Source organism: Podarcis tiliguerta, assembly GCF_965153285.1.
Source record: "Podarcis tiliguerta genome assembly, chromosome: 2".
NCBI lineage: Eukaryota > Metazoa > Chordata > Lepidosauria > Squamata > Lacertidae > Podarcis > Podarcis tiliguerta.
The window spans coordinates 12,321,781-12,346,528 of record NC_139535.1 but is presented as its reverse complement, the minus strand read 5'-3'; the positions used below and the strand labels follow the sequence as shown (position 1 = coordinate 12,346,528).

At 47.2% G+C, this 24,748-nt stretch overlaps 1 protein-coding gene and 1 long non-coding RNA gene across 4 annotated transcripts in view; one reads left to right on the top strand and one right to left on the bottom strand.

Annotated features, from left to right (window-relative positions):
- Positions 1-24,748, top strand: part of LOC310671053 — a 63,373-nt gene that overhangs the window by 11,700 nt on the left and 26,925 nt on the right. The window contains exon 1 of one of the 2 annotated variants that reach the window (XR_014507721.1): positions 13,397-14,417. The exons of the other annotated variant lie outside the window; for it this stretch is intronic. This is a non-coding gene — a long non-coding RNA (uncharacterized lncRNA). Of the gene's footprint in view, positions 1-13,396; positions 14,418-24,748 lie in introns of those variants that run through there. 2 annotated transcript variants of the gene reach the window in all.
- Positions 1-24,748, bottom strand: part of C2 (complement C2) — a 42,874-nt gene that overhangs the window by 8,324 nt on the left and 9,802 nt on the right. For both annotated transcript variants that reach the window (XR_014507539.1, XM_083424966.1), the window contains exons 6-15: positions 22,874-23,010; positions 20,041-20,182; positions 17,835-17,966; positions 17,399-17,488; positions 12,280-12,420; positions 11,166-11,263; positions 10,933-11,050; positions 6,631-6,784; positions 4,850-4,926; positions 1,405-1,496 (exon numbers count right to left, since the gene is read on the bottom strand). Coding sequence is in view for 1 of the 2 variants with exons in the window: in XM_083424966.1 (XP_083281092.1) it covers positions 1,405-1,496; positions 4,850-4,926; positions 6,631-6,784; positions 10,933-11,050; positions 11,166-11,263; positions 12,280-12,420; positions 17,399-17,488; positions 17,835-17,966; positions 20,041-20,182; positions 22,874-23,010 (1,181 nt within the window). In the remaining variant the exon portion in view is untranslated. The remainder of the gene's footprint in view (positions 1-1,404; positions 1,497-4,849; positions 4,927-6,630; positions 6,785-10,932; positions 11,051-11,165; positions 11,264-12,279; positions 12,421-17,398; positions 17,489-17,834; positions 17,967-20,040; positions 20,183-22,873; positions 23,011-24,748) is intronic.

Here is a 24,748-nt window from a genome sequence, read left to right as displayed (position 1 = left end):
TGGTTTTCCCAGTAGTGATGTATGGAAGTGAGAGCTGGACCATAAAGAAGGCTGATTGCGGAAGAATTGATGCTTTTGAATTCTGGTGCTGGAGGAGACTCTTGAGAGTCCCATGGACTGCAAGAAGATCAAACTTATCCATTCTTAAGGAAGCCCTGAGTGCTCACTGGAAGGACAGATCCTGAAGCTGTGGCTCCAGTACTTTGGCCACCTCATGAGAAGAGAAGACTCCCTGGAAAAGACCCTGATGTTGGGAAAGATGGAGGGCACAAGGAGAAGGGGACGAGAGAGGACGAGATGGTTGGACAGTGTTCTCGAAGATACCAGCAGGAGTTTGACAAACTGTGGGAGGCAGTGGAAGACAGGAGTGCCTGGCATGCTCTGGTCCAGGGGGTCACAAAGAGTCGGACACGACTAAACAACTAAACAAATGCTGTACTTTCTAGGGCTGATCTTAAAGCATTATTGCTAGGGATTTCCCTCCAGTTGAAAGCTGAGATTTTCCATTGGTTTTCTCATAATTAAGACTGAAGAATTTCATGCTCTACGGCACAGTGTGTTCACTTTCTATTCCCATATGCTTGCCCAATTTTACTCTTCCCAAAAGAGGTTCTGATTCAGAATTTCTTTCTGCCCCCATTTCATAATTCAACTTCTTTGTATAAACCATACCTGATCTGAATTCAGCCTCCCGGCAACATCTGCTTTGGACAGAAAGAAAAAACCCCTCTCACTACTTCCCTGCCAGCAATGATTGCATAAGCCTTACTTGCTGCAGTATCACGCAGAGAGGCTGCGTAGCAGGAAGCAAACACTTCTATGCTTCTTTCTTTATTTCTTTGCCATGGAAAGTCAAACTTGAAACGGTCCCAGATAACAGCCTCCAATATTTGTAGTTTTTGACAGTCTAATCATCATCTTTGGTGCCTAGGCTGAAATAATAAAAATCTACCTAGGGTACAATCCATAAAACCTATGGAGAAATGTAGAATTTCCAAAAACATGCATATGGTGCGTATTCAGTTTTAGGAGAAAATATGCTCTTGGCAGACGGATTGCACTGCTGGACCTAGTGCCTGAAGAAGTCTGGTATGATGCAATGTTTGAAAGTTTTCTTTGAGAAACATCAAGTTCTAAGAGTGTTGCAATACTTGCCATCACTAACAGCTGTGAAACTTGGCTCTCGACAGAGTCAAAGCAGCGTGAACTGCCTGTGACCATATCAATCTTGAAATATTGCTTTTAGAAGTATACTTCAAGAGTGTTTTTGTTTTTTGTTTCAGGCTTTTAAAAAACACACACCCAGACCCTCAGAAATAATGCACCCCACCCCTAGCTCACACTTCCCATATACAATCTCCATTTTTTACCCAGAATTCAATGGGCAGGAAATGCCATGCTTACACTTCTCCTTGTCTTGATCTGTACTCCCATCCTCTTGTTGTCCAAGGATATGAACTGGGCATCCACTTCCTCCAAACTCAGCAACTGCAGCTCTGCAAGGTATGAAGGTTTGTGTGACTGTGTGCTTGAAAACGCCTGAGTTTTCTGCCTGGGGAGCGAGGCCCAGCCACCTACTTGGTTACAGGAGGGAAAGGTGACCTAGAAACAAATTACCGTATTTTTCACTCTATAGGGTGCACCCGACCATAGGACGCACCAAGCTTTAGAGGGGGAGAACAAGGAAAAAAATTCTGGGCTGCATCAATAGGAGTATAGCATCTAGATCAAGGGAAGTAATAGTGCCACTGTATTCTGCTCTGGTCAGACCTCACCTGGAGTACTGTGTCCAGTTCTGGGCACCACGGTTCAAGAAGGACACTGACAAACTGGAACGTGTCCAGAGGAGGGCAACCAAAATGGTCAAAGGCCTGGAAACGATGCCTTATGAGGAACAGCTAAGGGAGCTGGGCATGTTTAGCCTGGAGAAGAGGAGGTTAAGGGGTGATATGATAGCCATGTTCAAATATATAAAAGGATGTCACATAGAGGAGGGAGAAAGGTTGTTTTCTGCTGCTCCAGAGAAGCGGACACGGAGCAATGGATCCAAACTACAAGAAAGAAGATTCCACCTAAACATTAGGAAGAACTTCCTGACAGTAAGAGCTGTTTGACAGTGGAATTTGCTGCCAAGGAGTGTGGTGGAGTCTCCTTCTTTGGAGGTCTTTGAGCAGAGGCTTGACAACCATATGTCAGGAGTGCTCTGATGGTGTTTCCTGCTTGGCAGGGGGTTGGACTCGATGGCCCTTGTGGTCTCTTCCAACTCTATGATTCTATGAATTCTCTCCCTCTCTGCACAGCACCCCTTCAGCGAAGCGGCAGGAAAAACGGAGCCCTTTCCATTTCTCCTCCCGCTTCGCTGAAGGGGTGCTGTGCAGAGAGGGAAAGCTGCACAGTGCCTCTCCAGCGAAGCCAAGCCAGGAGAGCAAGAGGGATCGGTGCGCACTGACCCCTCTCGCTCTCCAGGCTTCAGCAAAAGCAAGGGGGAGACTCCGGAGCACGGCGGGAGCGCTCCCTCTGCACTTTGGAGGCTTCACATTGCCTTCGCTGAAGCTATGGAGCCTGCATTTGCTCCATAAGACGCACACACATTTCCCCTTAATTTTTGGAGGGGGAAAAGTGTGTCTTATAGAGTGAAAAATACGGTATATGGCAGAGATCAAGTGGGTCATGCGCATTGTTAGGCAAGAGAGCAACTCCTGGGATCCAAGGACAGGCAATGGGACATAACACCAGCGTTATCAAAGGCCACCTCTGCATCACAGGTGTAAAGCGGTATTATACCAACTTAAAACACTCGTGGCTTTCCTCAAAGAATCCTGGGAAATGTAGTTATGCTGAAAGTAGTTAGGGGACCCCTATCACCCCCCCCCCCACATTCCTAGATTGGTTTAGCAATCAGTCCTTTTTCCCAGGGAACTCTGGGAATTTTCAATGCACCCCCCCCCCCACTTTCCAAACTGCAAAACCTTCCAATTCTTTTTACGAAGGGGATTGCTTGCAACAGATCCTTTTAAGTGACTTTCAGTGTAATTGCAGAAACCTTAACTTCCCTAGTATGTGCAAGAATCTTCCCTGTGCAATACTGATGCTTTTGAGCCACTCTGAAAAGGAAGGGGCTCAGTGGAAGAGCATGTGTTTTGAGTGCAAAAGATCACAGGTTCAATCCCCGGTGACTCCAGCTAAAGCCGGGGAAGACTTTGAAACCCTAAAGAGACACTGCCAGTCAGGGTTGGCAATGCTGAGCAAGAGGGACCAATGGTCTGACTCTGTGTAAGGCGCAGTTCCGACACAAAAGGAAAAGGGATCGTGGAGGAGGAGGAAAAACGCAGCATCAAGGAGGGCTGGGCAAATATGTCCATTTCAGTTGCTCTCAATTCCTCATTTTCCCCCCAATCTTAAGTTTGGTTCTCCACATTAGTTAGTGATATTTTAAGTCCTTGTGAAAATTCCTGAGTTTTGGTGCAAATTCACCCATTTTTTTGTATGCAGTTATTTCTAATATACACATTTTCACAAAGCAATTTCTCCTGATCTAACACATTTTTTGTATGTCGTTTTCACCAACATATGCATTTATATGCACGCGCTTCACCCTAGCATATTAACGTTTGTACACACGACTTTTCCTTAGAACTGCATTTGCAAAATCCAGAGAAGCACAAATTTTGAAGCATAGCTGCGTTTGGTTCACGTATTGTTGCCTGTTAGGTCGGTTTGCCTTTAAGTCCAAGCGGAATTGAAATTCTCCCCCACCTGCAATCTCAGGTATCAGCTCCAAGTCCTTCTAATGAACAGGTGAGAGATGCAAACAATGGCCGAATACAATCAAAGAGCCAAAGTTGCTGGTTTTGCAGCTTACAGCTCTTCTCTCCTCATCTCCGTCACAGCGTCATAGCATGGCTCCCGTAAGGTGACAGCTGGTGGAAGGAGGAACTTGACTTACCAGTAGAGGAGATCACAGCCTCTTCCTCATTTCTGTTTTAGCAAAACTGGGCGTGGTTGTTCATTGTTTGACGGTTTCATGGGAGCCGATTGAAACTAAATCCTTCAAATACAGAGGTCCTCTGGCTGGGTTGGGATGGCATGGGGATGAGGGACCAACTCACTTCTCTTGTGGGGGCCTAATTAGTGCCAGTAACTTCCGTTAATGCCTCCTTTTCCATGGAGGCGCAGGTTACAGCAACAGCCAAGGCGACATTTTTCCATCTTCGCCGCATCAAGCAGTTGGTCCCTTACCTTTCCCGCCCCGACCTGGCCACAGTGATCCATGCGACGGTCACCTCCAGGCTTGACTACAGTAACTCGCTCTACGCAGGGCTGCCCTTGAAACTGTTCCACAAACTGCAGCAGGTGCAGATTGCTGCAGCGAGGCTCCTCACGGGGTCTCTGCCATGGGAGCATATTCACCCAGTACTTTACCAGTTGCACTGGCTCCCGGTGGAGTATAGGGTCAGGTTCAAGGTGCTGGTCTTGACCTTTAAAGCCCTTTGTGGCTTAGGACCCTCGTATCTACGGGACCGCCTCTCCCGGTATGCCCCACGGAGAGCCTCAAGGTCCATAAATAGCAACACCCTAGTGGTCCCGGGCCCTAAGGAAGTTAGATTAGCTTCAACCAGAGCCAGGGCCTTCTCAGCACAGTAGTCAAGCCCGGAGGTGACCGTCGCATAGATCACTATGGCCAGATCAGGGTGGGAAACGTAAGGGACCAACTAGTAAGGAGATAAAACGGCTTGCTAGATCTGGCCAACGGCCTATCTAGTCTAGTATCCTGTTCTCACAGTGGCAAGCCTTACCTCTGAGCCTTGACCCTTCCCCCAAATGGGCAGCCGTTGGGGGAGGCACTCACCGTGGTCCTTGCATGTGGCACCTGGCTTCATCTTCAGGGCTCTGTTGGCACCTTCCGTGCAAGGAAGACAGATTGGCCTGCAGAGAAGACAAATATTTGCCACCGACTAGGGAGCTTGAACCCTCAAAAGAGATGTGGAAGGGGGAGAGGGGGACTGGAAGGACCCCCAGCAAGGACAACATCAAGACGGGGGAGATGGCATGGTCCTCCTGGTCTACTTTCCTGGTCTGCTTTCCCCATGACTGGCCAAAGCAGAAATAGGAAAAATAGCACCCAGGGGCCAATTTCTGGCAGACTGCTCAGCACTTTTTGTAGGATGGGATCCTTGCTGGACTTTAGCATGAATTGGCCACACACTTGGGTTCTTGAGTGGCTGGGGAAACCCAGCCAGATGGGTGGGGTATAAATAAATCATCATCATCATCATCATCATCATCATCATCATCTTCCAGGAGAGCATCAACTTGTAATAATGTAATCCTGGTTATGTTCTGAGATCACTCAGTCACTCAGTGTAAACTCTTGCTTTTTAAATGCAGGCTACAGTACTGGTTCAGGGAGATTGTGATCCCCACAAGATTGAGAGCCTAAGCATGCCTCAGGTCACACCCACAGCACTCTTATGCCACAGCCATGGCTTCCCTCAAAGGATCCTGGGAATTGTAGCTTCTTAAGGGTGCTGAGATTGGGACGTGGGTGGCACTGTGGGTTAAACTACAGAGCCTAGGACTTGCCGATCAGAAGGTCAGCGGTTCGAATCCCCGCGACGGGGTGAGCTCCCGTTGCTCGGTCCCAGCTCCTGCCCACCTAGCAGTTCGAAAGCACCTCAAAGTGCAAGTAGATAAATAGGTACCGCTCCGGCGGGAAGGTAAATGGCGTTTCCGTGCGCTGCTCTGGTTCGCCAGAAGCGGCTTAGTCATGCTGGCCACATGACCCAGAAACTGTACGCCGGCTCCCTTGGCCAGTAAAGCGAGATGAGTGCCGCAACACCAGAGTCGGCTACGACTGGACCTAATGGTCAGGGGTCCCTTTACCTTCAAGGGTGCTGAGCTCACAGAGGTACAATTCCCGGCACCCTTCACAAACTACAATGCCCAGAATTCTCCATGACTGTTAAAACTGCACAAAGACCGCTTGACATCTATGGTGTGGGTGTGATCTTAGAGGACAACAGAACTGCAGCTCTTCCTTCTATATTCCCTCCTTTGATGAAGGTTCATAAGCAAAGGCTGGATGGCCGCCTAGCAGGAATGCTGTAGTACTGATCATCCCGCAGAGGGTACGACCAGATGGCCTTTGGGGGTCCCCAACAACTGATTCCCGCTTTTAATACTGTTTGCGCCTTGAAGTGGTTTTTGGGTGGTCACACTGCTTCGTTTCCAGTCAGTAACGGAGCCCTTCGTCTGCCTGATCTGCCCTGATACGCAGTGGCGTAGCGTGGGGGGTGCAGGGGGGGCCAGCCGCACCGGGCGCAACATCTGGGGGGGGGGGCGCACTCGCAGCTTTCTGCCCCTACCTGGCTCACTCACTCTCTCTCACTGCAGTGCTGGCTGTGCGAATCCGAGCCCAGCCGCCGGGTCGCCGCCCACTGTGGAGGGGAGGGTGCCAGGCGTGCGGTGCGGTGCGGTGCGGAGAGAGAGCGAGGGACTATCTGGGGGAGGGACAGTGCAGCGGGGGGGGCGCAAATTACTTGCCTTGCCCCAGGTTAGGGGGCGCAAATTACTTGCCTTGCCCCGGGTGCTGACAACCCACGCTACGCCACTGCTGATACGGCACATTACCTGATTCTCCCGCCAAACTGCACAGGTTTCTCCAGTTCGAGTAAGGAGAGATCATAGTCGTAGAATTCCTGGATCCCCTGAGCCACCTTGGCTTTCACGTTGAACAATTCGTGGTCGATCCGCCTCTTTATTCGCAATTTGGTCCCTCCTCTAGCTAGGGAGAGAAGAGTGAAACACCTTCAGTGTCTATCTTCACCACAAAGCACACCCCTCTTCCCCAACGCCGTGACTGGAGAGTATTGGGTGAGATTCCGTAGCCTTGATTTTGAATATGAGCGAACTCCATTTCCCATCCCCACCCCCTCTCTTTGCCCTCGTGTTTTTTTTATAGAGCGTTGCAATAAATCATCGCCACACACTGGAGACAAGCCTGCCTGTCTTTCTCAGGGAGCACTTTGAGCCCCGGATCGCTCTTGACCTGATGTGAACCGAATCCAGAGCTTTCTTGATCCAATCTGGATCTGTCTCGAATCGGCCTGAAGTGGTTCAGGTTTCGACCAGATCAGTTGTATGTGTCCCCTAGTTACCACGCCTTGCTGTCAACAGAGCAACCGATGGGACTTTCTTCTGGGTATAGGATCACAGCTGTAGCACGCATAACAGAAACGACCACATATGCCTTCCCCGTTTACCTCCTCCACTGTTATGTACTGAAGTTCTCACCCTGGGCCAGCAGGGGGATACTGTAGATAGTTATGCAAATGAAGGATCGAAAAGTGACGTTCAGTGATTGGATAGTTTTGTATGCAAATGAAGGATCGAAAAGTGACGTTCAGTGATTGGATAGTTTTGTATGCAAATGAAGGATCGAAAAGTGACGTTCAGTGATTGGATAGTTTTAGAACGTTGCAACAGTTACAATTGTTCTGTAGCTCTATATAAGCAGGCTGACTGAGCTCCTCAGCCAGTTCTGTTCCAGCTTACAAAATAAAGAGCTGCTTTGGAGAAATCGCTGTGTCGTCTGCTATGTCAACCCACAACTTAACACCCACTATTTCCTCTTTGCTTCTGTTGAGTTTTAGATTCAAAGTCCGCTGAGAACTATCCTCTTGTATTCCTAAAGCACCACGAATGAGGACAATCGTCTATCTAATGTAAGAATCAAAGACCCAGGGTGCACATTTTGATTTGATTACGTTTCAAATATGAATTGCATTTAACCTGTTAGAAAGATATAATGCTTCGCTGAGTAGTTTTATGACTAGTTCCTCTGTGACTATACCTTACAACCGCTGTGCTCTCTAGGCCACAAACAAGAAATCCTATCTAACCTTGAAAGTGGTACAAACAGCCGTTGCTAATGTTTTTCCAAGCTTGTTTTGGTTAACATTGGAATGTGAGCCCAATCTCTTTTTGAGACTTCCTGTAGGCTCAGGGACAAATGGAAGAGGTGAAGGAGTGTGAAAGGGAGAGAATGGAAATGAGGTCTGATCACAGGCTTGGTTACCACGGCAACATATGACATCCGTGACCAAAGATGGTCAAATGACCTAGGCACTTGTGGGAATCCCAAGGTAATGGGGGGGGGGGGAGTTGACAGCAGGAAGATGCCTACATGTTTTCTACCTAATGACCTGTGACCTTTCTTGACAGACAAAAAGGGAGTGCTTTATGTTTAAGAATGTTCCATGACTAACTTTGTGTGCTATACAGTGGTACCTCGGGTTAAGTACTTAATTCGTTCTGGAGGTCCGTTCTTAACCTAAAACTGTTCTTAACCTGAAGACCACTTTAGCTAATGGGGGTTCTCGCTGCCGCCGCACCGCCAGAGCACGATTTCTGTTCTCATCCTGAAGCAAAGTTCTTAACCTGAGGTACTATTTCTGAGTTAGTGGAGTCTGCAACCTGAAGCGTATGTAACCTGAAGCGTATGTAACCCGAAGTACCACTGTACACGCTTTTGCTCTGAAGTGCCTTGGGGCAGGCCTTCTTAACAGGCACACGAGCTGAGCTTTGTCCTCTTGCAACAGAAATAAACGTTGGGTCCCTAACCAGATGCTGGACTTGAAACTAGGTTCCTTGGTTCTGTGGATTATTTAAAAGGTGGTTTCTCGCCCTGGGTAACAGGGAAGGTGGTGTCGAATTTGAATTCTTGTGGTATTCCAGCAAAACTAACCAGAAGAATACGAAATCAAAATGATTGAGTTTTTAGGAAAGAATGATTTCTTAAAATCATTTATAGAAATGATTTCTTGAAATCATTTATATTTCCAGTCATTTATAGAATATGTACAAAATTATTGTAAACAAATTAATATGTTAGCAGGCTGAATATAAAAACATGCAGTGGTTAAAAAAAATCTATATGGAACATAGGGAATAAATAATAAATTAGTTTAATTTGGAAATGCAGTAAAATATTATAAGAACAAGGAACCGCAGAAAGAGCGGGAAGGGAGTCGAAATAAGATATATATGATCAACTGTTTGCTTTTCAAGTTTTTTGAATTTTTGTATGTTGTAAAGTTACCGTATTTTTTGCTCTATAAGACTCACTTTTTCCCTCCTAAAAAGTAAGGGGAAATGTATGTGCATCTTATGGAGCGAATGCAGGCTGCGCAGCTATCCCAGAAGCCAGAACAGCAAGAGGGATTGCTGCTTTCACTGCGCAGCAATCCCTCTTGCTGTTCTGGCTTCTGAGATTCAGAATATTTTTTTTCTTGTTTTCCTCCTCCAAAAACTAGGTGCGCCTTGTGGTCCGGTGCGTCTTATAGAGCAAAAAATACAGTATATGATCAACTGTTCGCTTTTCAAGTTTTTTGAATTTTTGTATGTTTTAAAATTAACTATAAAAGTAAAATCGAATTCTTATCACATATCTAGCTACACACATACACATATATACATTAGGGGCAGATGAACCTGCTTGCTACCCTCGCATGCCGAAAGCAACCATACTGTCATAGGCTGAGTTTTGATTTCTTCTGTACAAGCCAAGGGGGTCTTCCTTGCCTTACACAGCCAGCCAATTGCATTTTTCCTGCCTGAGACTGAGACCTGAGGCAGGAAGGAGTGCCTCTTCTCCTCCTTGGCAGCAAAAGTACAACAATAATTACCGTATTTTTTGCTCCATAAGATGCACTTTTTCCCTCTTAAAATCTAAGGGGAAATGTCTGTGTGTCTTATGGAGCGAATGTGTGGTCCCTGGGGCTGGGGGGGGGCAGGGCTTCCCCCGCCAGCCCCACAAGCTCTGGGAGCAGCTCCCTGAGCTGCTCTTTGGGGCTGGGGGGGGGGAACCCGGGCTCCCCTCTCCAGCCCCGACAAGCTCCTAAGCAGCTCTGGAGTAGCCAGTGAAGCCTGTTGGGATACTGCCAGGGAGACAAAGTCCATCATGACTCCACGTCATCTCCAGACGTCCATCGATCTCCCGTAGACACGCAGTATCAGCAATTAGCGACACGAGCTCCAGAAATAGCTTGCCACATTCCAGAGCTGTGCACGCTCTATCAGCAGATAATGCACAGCGAAAGATGCACGCAGGAGAGCATATTTACAAGTTTATTCAGCGTTGGTCAGAACAAAGAGAAAACATGACTGCCTGCTTCAGTGTCTCCAGCACAGAGAGAGAAACGAAAAGCGAAGACACAACATAAACTTCCTGTGAACAGGAAATACGCAGACTCTGTGACGCACAAAGCCTGCTCCCTTTTAAGGTGGAACGGAAATATCCTAACAAAGCCTCCACAGGGCAGCGGGATGAGGGCTACTCCAGAAGCCAGAACAGCTAGAGAGAGCGCTGCGCAGTGCTCCCTCTAGCTGTTTTAGCTTCTGCCTTAGCGGGGCAAATCCTCCGCAGGGCAGCGGGGAGCCTTCATCCCGCTGCCCTATGGAGGCTTCGCGCGGCTATCCCTGGCTTTTGCGGGAGGTTGGGGAAGGGACAGAGTGAGGCTCTCTCACTTCCCCCACCTCCCACAAAAGCCCCCAAGAGCTGCGCTCCCTTTAAAGAGCCACGCAGAGTGTGTGTGTGGCTCTTGGGGGCTTTTCCCTGAGGCTGCCCCCAAGAGCCACACACATACTCCACGCGGCTCTTTAAAGGGAGTGCTGAGCAGAGCACTCCCTTTAAATAATTTTTTCCCCTTGAATCCCCCCCCCCAAAAAAGTAGGTGCGCCCTATGGTCAGGTACGCCTTATGGAGCAGAAAATACGGTAATTAAATACCTAGTAAACTGCTACCCTTTGATGCCACCCCGAATCAGCTACCCCAAACGGCTCACTCGCTCTGCCCTTTAATGGAAGGGCCGGCCCTGTCTCCAGAGCTCCCCTAGGGCAGAAATGCAGAGTTAAAAGCACGTCCTTTTGCACCTTTTTCCAGAATGACGGTCCATCCTGCTGTGTTGTTGAATTTGCTGAAGCAGTGAGCGGACGTTAAGACCCACGTCTTTGAAATCAAGGCGCCCCGACAAGAAGGTTCTGTCAGTGTCTACAATGAAGAGTGGATAAGGTTGGTTTCTTCCAGGTCAGACACTCCCAGCATTAGGGATTAACAATATCAGAAAGGGATGGGTGGGTGTGGACAGAGAGCAACCTCTACTCACATTGTATTGGAGGAGCACATGCCATGGGTTCTTCTGCTCCCAGCTAGCGCTGTCAGAGTTGTTCGCCAAGCCACATATATCATGAAGATCTCGGGGATCTGAGAGTATTGGAAAGGAGACGAAAAACTGGTCATTTTCAACATGCTCACGTCATTGTCTTACTCTGCTCTTTCAGACTTTCTCATAGGAACATAGGAAACTACTTAAACCGAGCAAAAGCACCAGGTTCTATCTAGTTCAGTAATGTCTACACCAGGGACAGAGGGAAGGAATTTGCTGACAGAATACATGATCTGGAATACAGAGAAGGGAGGTCTGGGGAGGTCGGAGAAACAAGTGAATGCAAAGAATACAAGGAGATAAAAATTGTTTTTATTCTTTTTATTTTTATTTTTTATATTTTTTGCTGTTTTGTGTTTGTATGTCGCTGTATTTTTCTATTTTTTTGTGTGCTGTGTTATATCTTTTGTCGCTTTATACTTATTGTAAAATCCAATGAAATATTATATATATATATATAAAAGTAATGTCTACACCAGGGTTGGTGGAACCTTTCTGGATTAAATCGGGCAGTCGCCTGATGTCAGGTGAAGGAGCTTTGAAATCTCAAAGTTGGGACTCAAAGGATGTGGCAAGGTGCTGCTAAAACAAAGGTCTCACCCCTCCTCCGTTTTAGCAGACAATTCCAGGCAAAGTCCTCCCACCAGGAAGGGGTGTGAAGGGAATCCAGCCCTGCTCATTGGTTGCTCAAGGATGTCACATGCTGACACTGGGCCTGACTGGAAGTGGCAATCCAGGAATACAGGTGCTGGCCACTTTTGGATTACAATGGGTGATGTCCCATTGTTTTATACCAGGAGGAGAATGAGTTCTTTAGATGGGGACCCACAGTTGCCTTTGGAAAGAAGTTTGACCACTGGGCATGCTCATTGAACACAGCATGCTTCCTCACTCTGCCCTTCCTCTTGCGCTGACCGTGCCTTTGTTTAGCGTTTAAAGCCTGCAGCACCCGGCATCCCCAGACAGTCTCCCATGTAAGTATTAACCAGGCCTGACCCTGTTTCGCTTCCAAGGTTGGGCCCCGTCTTTGTTGAGTGCCAGAGAACATACACACCCAGGACATCTTCAAAGGCTGCCTTCAGTTCCTTAAGGTCATTCAACTTGAAGGCGTGCCTCTCGCCCGGTTTTTTGGATGCGATCTCATTCATGGCGCTCCAGTCTACGTCAACAGTTCCAACTCCAAATGCATAGATATCTGAACAAAAGAAGGAAAAGAGACAGAAAGCATTGCTGGACATCAGTGGCGTAGCGTGGGGGATGCAGGGGGGTCCGGCCGCAACATCTGGGGGGGTGGGGGTGCTCGCACTCGCAGCTCTCTGCCCCTACCTGGCTCACTCACTCTCTCTCACTGCAGTGCTGGCTGTGCGAATCCCATCCGATCCGCCGGGTCGCCGCCCACTGTGGAGGGGAGGGTGCCAGGCGTGCGGTGCGGTGCGGAGAGAGAGCGAGGGACTATCTGGGGGAGGGACAGTGCAGCGGGGGGGGGCGCAAATTACTTGCCTTGCCCCGGGTGCTGACAACCCACGCTACGCCACTGCTGGACATCCCGGAAGCAAAGTCCAAAATCCCATCACCGGTGGAGCTTAACTCTCAAAAATTAATGCCACTAGCCATGAGTTGTTTTTGTGATTTAAACTGTTTTTAATTAGCGCAGATGATGGCTCAGTTGGTTAGTGTGTGGTGCTGATAACGCCAAGGTTGCAGGTTCAATCCCTGTTTGGGGCAGCTGCATATTCCTGCATTGCAGGGGGTTAGACTGGATGATCTTCAGGGTCCCTTCCAACTCTACAAATCTATGATTCTATGGTTTTATTTGTAATGCGCCTTGAGATGGTGGTTCAAAAGGTGATTCATAAGTACTGAATTGAATTTTATTATTACGGTCACAGACCAGTTCCGGCTCACTTACAATATCAGGAAAATCATAAAATACAACAGGAATACATTGAATTGCAATTGGGTATAACAGAGACAATTCAGATATAGTGGCAATTAAAAATAGATATTAAATCTTGATCACTAAAATATAACCTAAAATTGTCATTTAAAACCTTAATCATTTTGGCAGTACAGCTAAGTTTTATGGCAGTCGCACAGTCACACCCTTAGTGTGATCTCTAGATCCTTGTCCTTGTAAGCTAATTTCAGCTATAATGTGCCAACGACTTCCAAGTGTTGTTAAACCTGGGCATCAAGCTGTGGTGCAGTTAGGCCGTTTTGGACTCTGGACTTAACTGTCTTCTGCTCTCTGCTGCCTTTATGATCATGTGTATCATTGAGGCTGCAATGTGCAGCATACTTGAGCTCATTCTGCTAAGTGAAGCCCCTTGGACATCGGCCCTAATTTCCCTTCCCTTCACCTCGGACTTCCTTGTTGAGGGGAATTCCAGAGGACCAGGAACCTTCTAGTAGTTCTTTCTAAACTGTGTTCTCAGGAAGCACAGCTGGGTTTCCTCAGAATCTAATCAGGACTCAGGCAGATAAGCTTTCCTGAAAGGATGCCAACCAAACCGCATGTCACATTCCTCCCTGCTCAACAACTTATCCCAGGAGTGTCGGCTTGCGAGGGCGATTGTGGAAGGGGGGCAATGTTGCGTGGGGTGCAGTGCGTGTGACATCACTTGTGTGATGTCGGGAGGAGCTGGGCTGGAGCCAAACGCAGCAGCAGCACTCTTTGAATGGCCAGTGGCTCCTTCTGCTGCCACCATTGGTGGGGGGCTATTTTGACCAGGGGTTAGAAACCTTTTTCAGCCGTGGGCCGGTCCACCTTCCCTCAGACCATGTGGTGGACTGGACTAAATTTTTTGGGGGGGGAAATGAACAAATTCCTATGCCCCACAAATAACCTAGAGATGCATTTTAAATAAAAGCACACATTCTACTCATGTAAAAACACCAGGCAGGGCCCACAAATAACCCAGAGATGCATTTTAAATAAAAGCACACATTCTACTCATGTAAAAACACCAGGCAGGCCCCACAAATAACACAGAGATGCATTTTAAATACAGTGGTACCTCGGGTTACAAACACCTCAGGTTACAAACACTTCGGGTTACAGACTCTGCTAACCCAGAAATAGCACCTTGGGTTAAGAACTTTGCTTCAGGATGAGAACAGTGCAGTGGTGGCGCGGCAGCAGCAGGAGGCCCCATTAGCTAAACTGGTGCTTCAGGTTAAGAACAGTTTCAGGTTCCGGAATGAATTCAGTACGTAACCAGAGGTACCACTGTACGTGCTTGGTTGGTACATTTTATGAACATATTTTGTATATATATATATATATGTATATATATATATATGACCTTTCATTTTTTATTTCAGGTTCATTCATCGCTTCTGACATTAGCGTTTACAAGCCGGACTAATAACAAAATGGTGCAAGTGTGAAGTACTGTGCAGGATTCAAGCCACTTCCATTCATCACATACACCCAACCCCAACCCCCAGCAAGTTACATAGAGGAGGGAGAAAGGTTGTTTTCTGCTGCTCCAGAGAAGCGGACACGGAGCAATGGATCCAAACTACAAGAAAGAAGATTCCACCTAAACATTAGGAAGAACTGACAGTAAGAACTGTTCGACAGTGGAATTTGCTGCCAAGGAGTGTGGTGGAGTCTCCTTCTTTGGAGGTCTTTAAGCAGAAGCTTGACAACCATATGTCAGGAGTGCTCTGATGCTGTTTCCTGCTTGGCAGGGGGTTGGACTTGATGGCCCTTGTGGTCTCTTCCAACTCTATGATTCTATGATTCTATTCTATGATTCTATGATTCTAAGTCAGCATTCTGGGGCCACTGAGCACGTTCTAGGCCAGGACACCCTCCCCATGACCCCTGTTACTAGGGTGGCCATGTGTCCTCTTTTTTCTGGGACACATCCTCTTTTTCAGGGGTAGAATTTCTGCCCAGGTAGATTTTTATAAATTTGCCAAAATGTCTCTGGCTATACTTTCTTGAGGAGACTTAGACATAACTGGTGGTTGAAGACTTGCTTTCCACTTCTCTTCTCCTGCTCGCCTCAGCAATATATCACAGCTTCTATAGCCTACATATAGGAGGGGTACAGTGGTACCTCAGGTTAAGTACTTAATTCGTTCTGGAGGTCCGTTCTTAACCTCAAACTGTTCTTAACCTGAAGCACCACTTTAGCTAATGGGGCCTCCTGCTGCCACCGCACCGACGGAGAATGATTTCTGTTCTCATCCTGAAGCAAAGTTCTTAACCTGAAGCACTTTTTCTGGGTCAGCAGAGTCTGTAACCTGAAGCGTATGTAACCTGAAGCGTATGTAACCCGAGGTACCACTGTATTTAAAATGAGAGTCGTCATAGTGACTTCTTTTTTTTTTTTAGTTGCATAAGCACCAAGGTTCACAGCTTGGACATCATAAGTATTAGGAAACCATATTGCGGAATGACTCGTGCAATGACCCTAACGCAAGTCCCGTGCAACCGGGGAGTTGCCTGTAGAAAGTTTGTCAACCACTGCTTGGCAGGATGGGTGTTCTCCTGTGGGTGTAATCCTGTATCTTGACACAATATCCTGCACTGGCTCCCTCGTACCTACGGGACCGCCTCTCCTGGTATGCCCCGCAGAAGACCTTAAGGTCCACAAATAACAACACTTTAGAGGTCCCAAGTCGCAAGGTGGTTAGAATGGTCTCAACTAGGGCCAGGGCCTTTTCAGTACTGGCCTCAACTTGATGGAACGCTCTTGAAGGTCCCAGGCCACAGAGAAGTTAGGCTGGCCTCAACTAGAGCCAGGGCTTTTTCAGCTGTGGCTCCGATCTGGTGGAACACTCTGTCACAAGAGACTAGGGCCCTGCGGGACTTGACATCTTTCCACAAGGCCTGCGAGACAGAGCTGTTCCGCCTGGCCTTCGGTTTGGACTCAGTCTGACCCTTATGTTTCCGTCCCCTTATGGTTTTGATATATGGGCTACTTTTAAAATGAGGCTGCATTTTAAATTGCATTTTAACCTGTATTTTAAATTGGTTTTTTCCCCCCATTATGTTTTTACTGTAATTTTACTGGTGTTAGCCGCCCTGAGCCTGGCTCTGGCCAGGGAGGTTGGGGTAGAAATAAATTTTATTATTATTATTATTATTATTATTATTATTATTATTATTATTATTATAATATTGGTGGTGGATTTATTCTGCTTTATGATTAGTTTGTGTTTCTTCTCCTGTGCATATTTGTAGGGGCTAGACTGCAATAAAATCAAGACAAAAATGAGGCTGCATACGCAGCATGCATTTAAAGCACATTTCTACACACACCACAAAAAATGCTGGGAACTGCAATTTGTTACGGGTGCTGGAAACTATAGCTCTGCAATGGAATAATAGAATCCTAGAGCTGGAAGGGACCCCAAGGGTCATCTAGTCCAACCCCCTGCAATGCCGGAATCTCAGCTAAAACATCCATGACAGATGGGCCTCCAACCTCTGCTTAAAAACCTCCAAGGAAGAACAGTCCACAACCTCTCATGGGTGTCTGTTCCACTGCCGAAAAGCTCTTACTGCCAGAAAGCATTTGTGTGGAGTAAACTAAGTTACCAGTGTTCTGGTGTGGGGTGAAAAGTGCTTTAAATGGATGGTGTGCATGCAACTTAAACCAGAACGCTTGCGGAATAAAAGGTTTTGGAAATTGAGCAGGATAGGCACTGACAGGAAACAGAGCATCGTTGTCATCGTGACATTTGGGTTCTGGAAAAGAGCTTCAGCCTGCCGAGGTCATATCACAAAGGCTGATCTCCTCCGGTGGACCGGGCACCAGTGGACTTAGCGTGGGGGGTGCAGGGGGGGCCGGCCGCACCGGGCGCAACATCTGGGGGGGGGCGCGCTCACACTCGCAGCTCTCTGCCCCTACCTGGCTCACTCACTCTCTCTCACTGCAGTGCTGGCTGTGCGAATCCGATCCGAGCCGCCGGGTCGCCGCCCACTGTGGTGGGGAGGGTGCCAGGCGTGCGGTGCAGTGCGGTGCGGAGAGAGAGCGAGGGACTATCTGGGGGAGGGACAGTGCAGTGGGGGGGGGCGCAAATTACTTGCCTTGCCCCAGGTTAGGGGGCGCAAATTACTTGCCTTGCCCCGGGTGCTGACAACCCACGCTACGCCACTGCCGGGCACACTCCTTTTAACCAGCGCTCAAATAAAGTAGGTTTATGTGACTTACCCAGGTAGTCTTTCCTGTTTGCTCTCACGTTCAAAAAGTCTTCTATGCTGCGCACGGCCTTTGTGGGGGAACCTCCCATATTGGACTTCCCTAAGAGGACAAACAAAACCACACAAACAAAATCAGGTAGCGATTTCCACATTACATGCTGGAGCACACTGGGATGTCACGACGAGAAATCATTAAAAGTCTCCAGTGCGCACTGGCTGAAGCTGTACATTCTAAATAAATGCAGAAAGACAGCCAGCTGGGCGTAAGGGTTAGACGCAGCGGTTCTCAACCTGTGGGTCCCCAGATGTTGTTGGACTACAACTCCCATCATCCCTGAGCTCTGGCCTTGCTAGCTAGGGATGATGGGAGTTGTAGTCCAGCTTCTGTGCAACCTTCCTCCTATTATGGGGAGGGAGGGCGGGGGAGTCTCCCCATTTCGCCTCACCGTCTGTGAACAGGATGATGGCGTGACGGATTTTGTCCCACGGCACTTTGGTAAACGCCTTCTCATTAATCATCATCTGGTAGACGGAGTCGAGGGCATCTTGAATGTTGGTTCCCGTTGCGTTGCCGTGGTCTGCAAGAGGACGGCATTGGCATTGGTTTTTTATTTGTTCTACATCTCTTTCAAAGCTGCTTACAAAGCAGAAAGGGTGGGCAGCGCATTGAAACGTAAAATAAATGTAAGATGTTGAAACAGCAAGAGCAAATCAGAGGAGCTGAAACAACAGCAAGGTGAGAGGGGGAAAAAATCCCAAAATTTAGGCACTAGTCACATCAGAGCCGCAGGGACACGGGTGGCACTATGGGTAAAAGCCTCAGCGCCTAGGGCTTGCCGATCGTCAGGTCGGCGGTTCGAATCCCCGCGGCGGGGTGCGCTCCCGCTGTTCGGTCCCAGCGCCTGCCAACCTAGCAGTTCGAAAGCACTCTCGGGTGCAAGTAGATAAATAGGGACCGCTTACTAGCAGGAAGGTAAACGGCGTTTCCGTGTGCGGCTCTGGCTCGCCAGAACAGCGATGTCACGCTGGCCACGTGACCCGGAAGTGTCTCCGGACAGCGCTGGCCCCCGGCCTCTTGAGTGAGATGGTCGCACAACCCTAGAGTCTGTCAAGACTGGCCCGTACGGGCAGGGGTACCTTTACCTTTACCTTTACACATCAGAGCCATCTTTCCCATAGGGCTTAGTGGTGCACTGCGCCAGGGCGCTGGCTTCTCAGGGGCGCCCCAGCGAGTGGGGCAGCTGCGCGGCTTTGCTGGTGACCTCCCCTTTCCCGGCATGCCTGCCAGCTGCGCCTCGCCAACCATATGGCTGGCGGGGGCGAAGCTTGCCTCCCAAGCTTCCGCGGGAGAAGAGTGATCCCTGCAGAGGCTTAGGATAGAACCTGCGCCCCGCCAACTATAGTGGTAAGGGAAAGGTAAAGGGACCCCTGACCATTAGGTCCAGTCGTGACCGACTCTGGGGTGGGTGGCACTCATCTCGCTTTACTGGCTGAGGGAGCCGGTGTACAGTTTCCGGGTCATGTGGCCAGCATGACTAAGCCGCTTCTGGCGAACCAGAGCAGCGCACGGAAACGCCGTTTACCTTCCCGCTGGAGCGGTACCTAGAATCATAGAATCATAGAGTTGGAAGAGACCACAAGGGCCATCGAGTCCAACCCCCTGCCAAGCAGGAACCACCATCAGAGCACTCCTGACATATGGTTGTCAAGCCTCTGCTTAAAGACCTCCAAAGAAGGCGACCCCACCACACTCCTTGGCAGCAAATTCCACTGTGGAACAGCTCTTACTGTCAGGAAGTTCTTCCTAATGTTTAGATGGAATCTTCTTTCTTGTAGTTTGGATCCATTGCTCCGTGTCCGCTTCTCTGGAGCAGCAGAAAACAACCTTTCTCCCTCCTCTATGTGGCATCCTTTTATATATTTGAACATGGCTATCATATCACTCCTTAACCTCCTATTTATCTACTTGCACTTTTGACGTGCTTTCGAACTGCTAGTGGGCAGGAGCAGGGACCAAGCAACGGGAGCTCACCCTGTCATGGGGATTCGAACCGCCATCCTTCTGATCGGCAAGTCCTAGGCTTTGTGGTTTAACCTACAGCGCCACAAGTGGTACCTCGGGTTAAGAACTTAATTCGTTCTGAAGGTCCGTTCTTAACCTGAAACTGTTCTTAACCTGAAGCACCACTTTAGCTAATGGGGCCTCGTGCTGCCGCTGCACCGCCACTGCGCAATTTCTGTTCTCATCCTGAAGCAAAGTTCTTAACCCGAGGTACTATTTCTGGGTTAGCAGGGTCTGTAACCTGAAGCGTGTGTAACCCGAGGTACCACTGTATATGGCTAGCTGCCATGCAGCTTCCTTCCCAAGACTCCCTCACCCCACACCCCCAGGCTTCCCTCCGTGAAAGTAGCATTTATTACTACTCGTGAGGAGGCAGCGGCAAGATGAACATTTGGGAGCGCTGGGCAGATCTTTGCACCCCGGCGCCTCATACGCTAAAGATGGCCCTGAGTCACATGTGCCTTGAAGACACATTTTCACCACCATGAGAAAAACCTGACACATTCGCTGGGCCCTGAGTTTCAGAAAATACATTTTGAACGCGCAGCTGCTCAAAAACGGGGTGGGTGGGTGGGAATCCCTCTCAGCACCTTTGTAGTTCATCTCATTTTGAATCTTCTCAATAACGATTTCTGTATCTTCAGCTATATCATCCTGGATGTCGACGATGGTCTTGGGCCGGCTGGCGTAAGAGATGACAGAGAACCTGATGGGAACATCAAAGCTGGCAATCTGGGAAGGGGAGGAAAGAAAGAAGAAACAGGAAAACAGAGGAAGAAGGAGAAAGAGGGGCAGAGGAGGTAAAAATGTGATTCGATGGGTTCATGTGATTAAAGATTTTATTGTTATTTTTATGACGGCCTTCAGCCTAAGGTCCAAGGGTGAGTTACAATAATGAAAACACAATATTAAAAACAGCTTTAAACAACATAAATTACCACCAAAAGTGTATTTCAGTGACTGATAATAGACATTCATTTCCTTTCAGGGAGAACCTTTTTATTTGTCTTCTGGAGAAAAACCCACCATTTCTGGTCTGGTGTAGCGGTTAGCGTGTCGAACTAGAATGGGGTTGAGGCCTTGAGCTCCTTGGAGGAAAAGATGGCATATAAATGTAATAATAATAATAATAATAATAATAATAATAATAATAATAATAATTTTGTTAATTATACTCCACCCATATGGCTGGCTTGCAGCATATATAAAACTTAGTAAAACATCAAACATTAAAAACTTCCTGAAACAGGGCTGCCTGCAGATGTCTTCAAAAAGTTATGTAGTTCTTTATCTCCTTGACATCTGATGGGAGGGCGTTCCACAGGGCGGGCGCCACCACCGAGAAGGCCTTCTGCCTGGTTCCCTGTAACTTTGCTTCTCGCAATGAGGGAACCAGCAGAAGACCCTTGGTGGAGGACCTCAGTGTACATTTATATATTTGTAACTATATAAATAAAGGCATGTTTACATGACTGTAGTTTCCTCTCAAGGAACTTGAAATAGAGTCGAGAGTGGATTTCATGCTCTTTATTCAGCTCATAGTGGTGAGGAGGAATGGAATTTCCCCCAGAATGTCTGCTTTATATACATTATTTACACAATGGGCCCCACATGATTGGCTAATTCCAGGATTCACCTGTAGGCCAATCAGGTTGCGGATTCACTTCCACCTGGAGCTGGATTGGGTGGCTCCTGTGGACCAATCAGACTGCTGCATTCTGAATCCTATTGTTCTAGGACCAATCAGACTGCTGCATTCTGAATCCTATTGTTCTAGGACCAATCAGACTGCTGCCTTTTGGATCCTATTCAACTCAGTACATAACAGAACTCTTACTCTTGTAGTTATGACAGGATTATCGTTCCCCATTCCATCCATTGCTTAGTTACCCAGAGTGCCTTGAAAGAAGACTCTTAACGAACTGGATTTTTATTTTTATTTTAATTTATATTACCCTTCCTTGCCCTCATAGTTCAAGGCAGCTTACAAAAAAACCCCAGTAAAACACAATGCTGTGTAAACAGAACTATATATAAAAGGAGGAGCAGAATCGAAACTAGCAGTAAAGCAGTTTAAAAGCAAACAGCAGTTAAAAAAAGACAAACACAACCCAAGATAAGAGACACCAGAGTAAAAACAAACAGCAGTAAAAAAACAAAACACCCCCCCCCCAATAATAATAGAAGCTAGACAGAAGGGAAAATAGAAGGATTGCACATAAGTATAGTAGACGGTGATAACAAAGGGGCAGGCAGAGTTGCTAAATGCCAAAGGGGCATTTTAAGTAGGAAGCAAAATGTCAGCAAAACAGGGCAAGGCCAACCTTCCCAGGTAAATGAGATCCAAAGTCTGGATGTGGGCAACAGAGAGAAGGCCCTTTCTTTGCTTTTAGATAGGCTGAAACTTTGCCACAACAAATAAACAACAAAGGCTTAACAGCCCAGTTTGTATTTTTGCCTGGTTGTCGGTGAAAATGACACCGGGGGGGGGGGGGGAATTGTGTTGCAAAAAGGTGAAGTTTAGGAGGAAATGGAGCTAAAACGCTGACAACTTTTTCATGACAACTAACATTGCACAAACTGATATGGAAAACTGAAATTAAAACCAGGGTGGAGGGGAATAGAAGCTAAGAGAAATTGAAACGGACAGATTTGTCCAATTCCTGCGTGGGCTTGGCCTACAAGGCCTCTGAAGTTTAGATTAAGCAGTAGGCAGGCTCTGACAGGATAATACCATCTATTATTATTATTATTATTATTATTATTATTATTATCATCATCATCATCATCATCATATTTGTACATTGCATGCATACCTTGCGTAAATGGGCTTGAGGGGAACTAGAAATCAACACTGTACTAGCAAACGGACCTAAAAGTACAAAGTCGATACTTTTGCAGCTATCATCAAAAGTTGCAAAAGCAAAGAAGCACGGGACTGAGGGAGAAACCTTTGGAATAACATCAGGATATCAGCTCCGCGCAAGGCATGACCGATAGCAGCAACAACCGGTAAAGATAGACATAATATTTTTCAAGGACAGGAAGAAACAACATGGACAGAATAAATATCACACACAGGAGGAACAAGGATGTATGAGATCTTCACTTGTAGACAAACAAATCATTAAATGAGTCAATACGAATAGAAGTTATAAAAATTGCAGCTGTTATATAAGGGATCACTATTATGACTGGAATGTAACTGAAATTAATAAGATTTTGGAATGCAGAAATAAAGTAAATCATCAAACCATCAATTCTAGCATGCGAGGGGCCCACCTAAATTATGTAATTTGGTATTTGAATGATTGATATTGGGAATTTTAATTTGGCATTGATATAAGGAGGCTGTTATTGGATTATTGTAATTGAAAACTAATTTTTTTTAAAAAGTACAAAGTCGCATTCGTACAAACCTACCCTGGTGATTATGACCTCCAGACACTGCTTAGAGATGTTGAAGTTGGGTTCAGTTACGCTGTGAGACGCATCCACAAGGAAGTAGACATATAGGAAGCTGTCTTTGGAGAGTATAAGCCGTCGTCCTAATGAAGGAGCTAGTATGGGGAAAGAGAAACCATCAAAATTTTTGGAACCCCTCACCGCAGATCAGTTGGTTATGTTTATTCAGTTTGTAAGCAGCTTGTCACACAAAAAACACAATACCCCCTCTGCCAACATTACTTCACACATTCCAGAGCTGAGAGACAAACTAGTAAAGGTAAAGGGACCCCTGACCATTAGGTCCAGTCGCGGACAACTCTGGGGTTGCGGCGCTCATCTCGCTTTACTGGCTGTGGGAGCCGGTGTACAGTTTCCAGGTCATGTGGCAAGCATGACTAAGCCGCTTCTGGCAAACCAGAGCAGCACATGGAAACGCCGTTTACCTTCCCGCCAGAGCGGTACCTATTTATCTACTTTCACTTTGACATGCTTTCGAACTGCTAGGTTGGCAGGAGCAGGGACCGAGCAATGGGAGCTCACCCCGTCGCGGGGATTCGAACCGCTGACCTTCTGATTGGCAAGTCCTAGGCTCTGTGGTTTAACCCACAGCACCACCCGCGTCCCATGAGAGACAAACTACACATGCTTTAAATGCACCGTCACATTGGTGGGCTTTTGTTTTTGTTTAATAGAAGCAGCGATGGCCCCCTTATCCAGACAGGGTCCATGGCACTGGCGGAGGAGAGTTTACTCTTCTTTCCAAGCTGTCGTTTCGATCTGAATCTGGGGCTCCCGTGGCTGGTTTTTTAAAACACACACAGCTGTAAGAATGCAAAGATGCATGTAATAGGATGTGCAGTTTGGCCCTGAAAGTAAGTTTGGGTAATGTGCCTGGCATAAATTCAAATGAAGCCCTGATTATGCCTCTCCTGGCAAAAATGAACCCCAGACACAAGCAGAGGCTCGCCATAAAATGATGCTCCGTTTATTTTATTCGGAAGGTTTCTAGCTTGCTTTCCGCTAAAAATAAAGCCAGCTGGGGTACAATTGCACAAATCAGACCTGCACAACTTCTCCTGACTTGGATGAAATAGAGGAATGCAGTTGCGTGTCATCAGCATAGTGGTGACACTTCACACCAAAAATATACAGGTGAAACTCGGGAAATTAGAATATCATGGAAAAGTTCATTTATTTCAGTAATTCAACTTAAAAGGGGAAACTAATATATGAGATAGACTCATGACATGCAAAGGGAGATATGTCAAGCCTTTATTTGTTATAATTGTGATGTACAGCTGATGGAAACCCCAAATTAACAATCTCAGAAAATTAGAATATTAAATGAAATCAGCAAAACAAGGACTGCAAATAGACCAATATTGGACCTCTGAGAAGTAGAAGCATGCATATGTACTCAGTACTTGGTTTGAGCCCCTTTTGCATCAATTACTGCCTCAATGCGGCGTGGCATGGATGCTATCAGCCTCTGGCACTGCTGAGGGGTTATGGAAGACCAGGATGCTTCAATAACAGCCTTCAGCTCTTCTGCATTGCTCGGTCTCATGTCTCTCATCTTTCTCTTGGAAATGCCCCATAGATTCTCTATGGGGTTCAGGTCAGGTGAGTTTGCTGGCCAATCAAGCACAGTAATCCCACAGGCATTGAACCAGGTTTTGGTACTTTTGGCAGCGTGGGCAGGTGCCAAAGTCCTGCTGGAAAATGAAGTCAGCATCCCCGTAAAGCTCGTCTGCGGAAGGAAGCATGAAGTGCTCCAAAATCTCCCGGTAGACGGCTGCATTGACCCTGGACTTAATGAAGCACAGTGGACCAACACCAGCTGATGACATG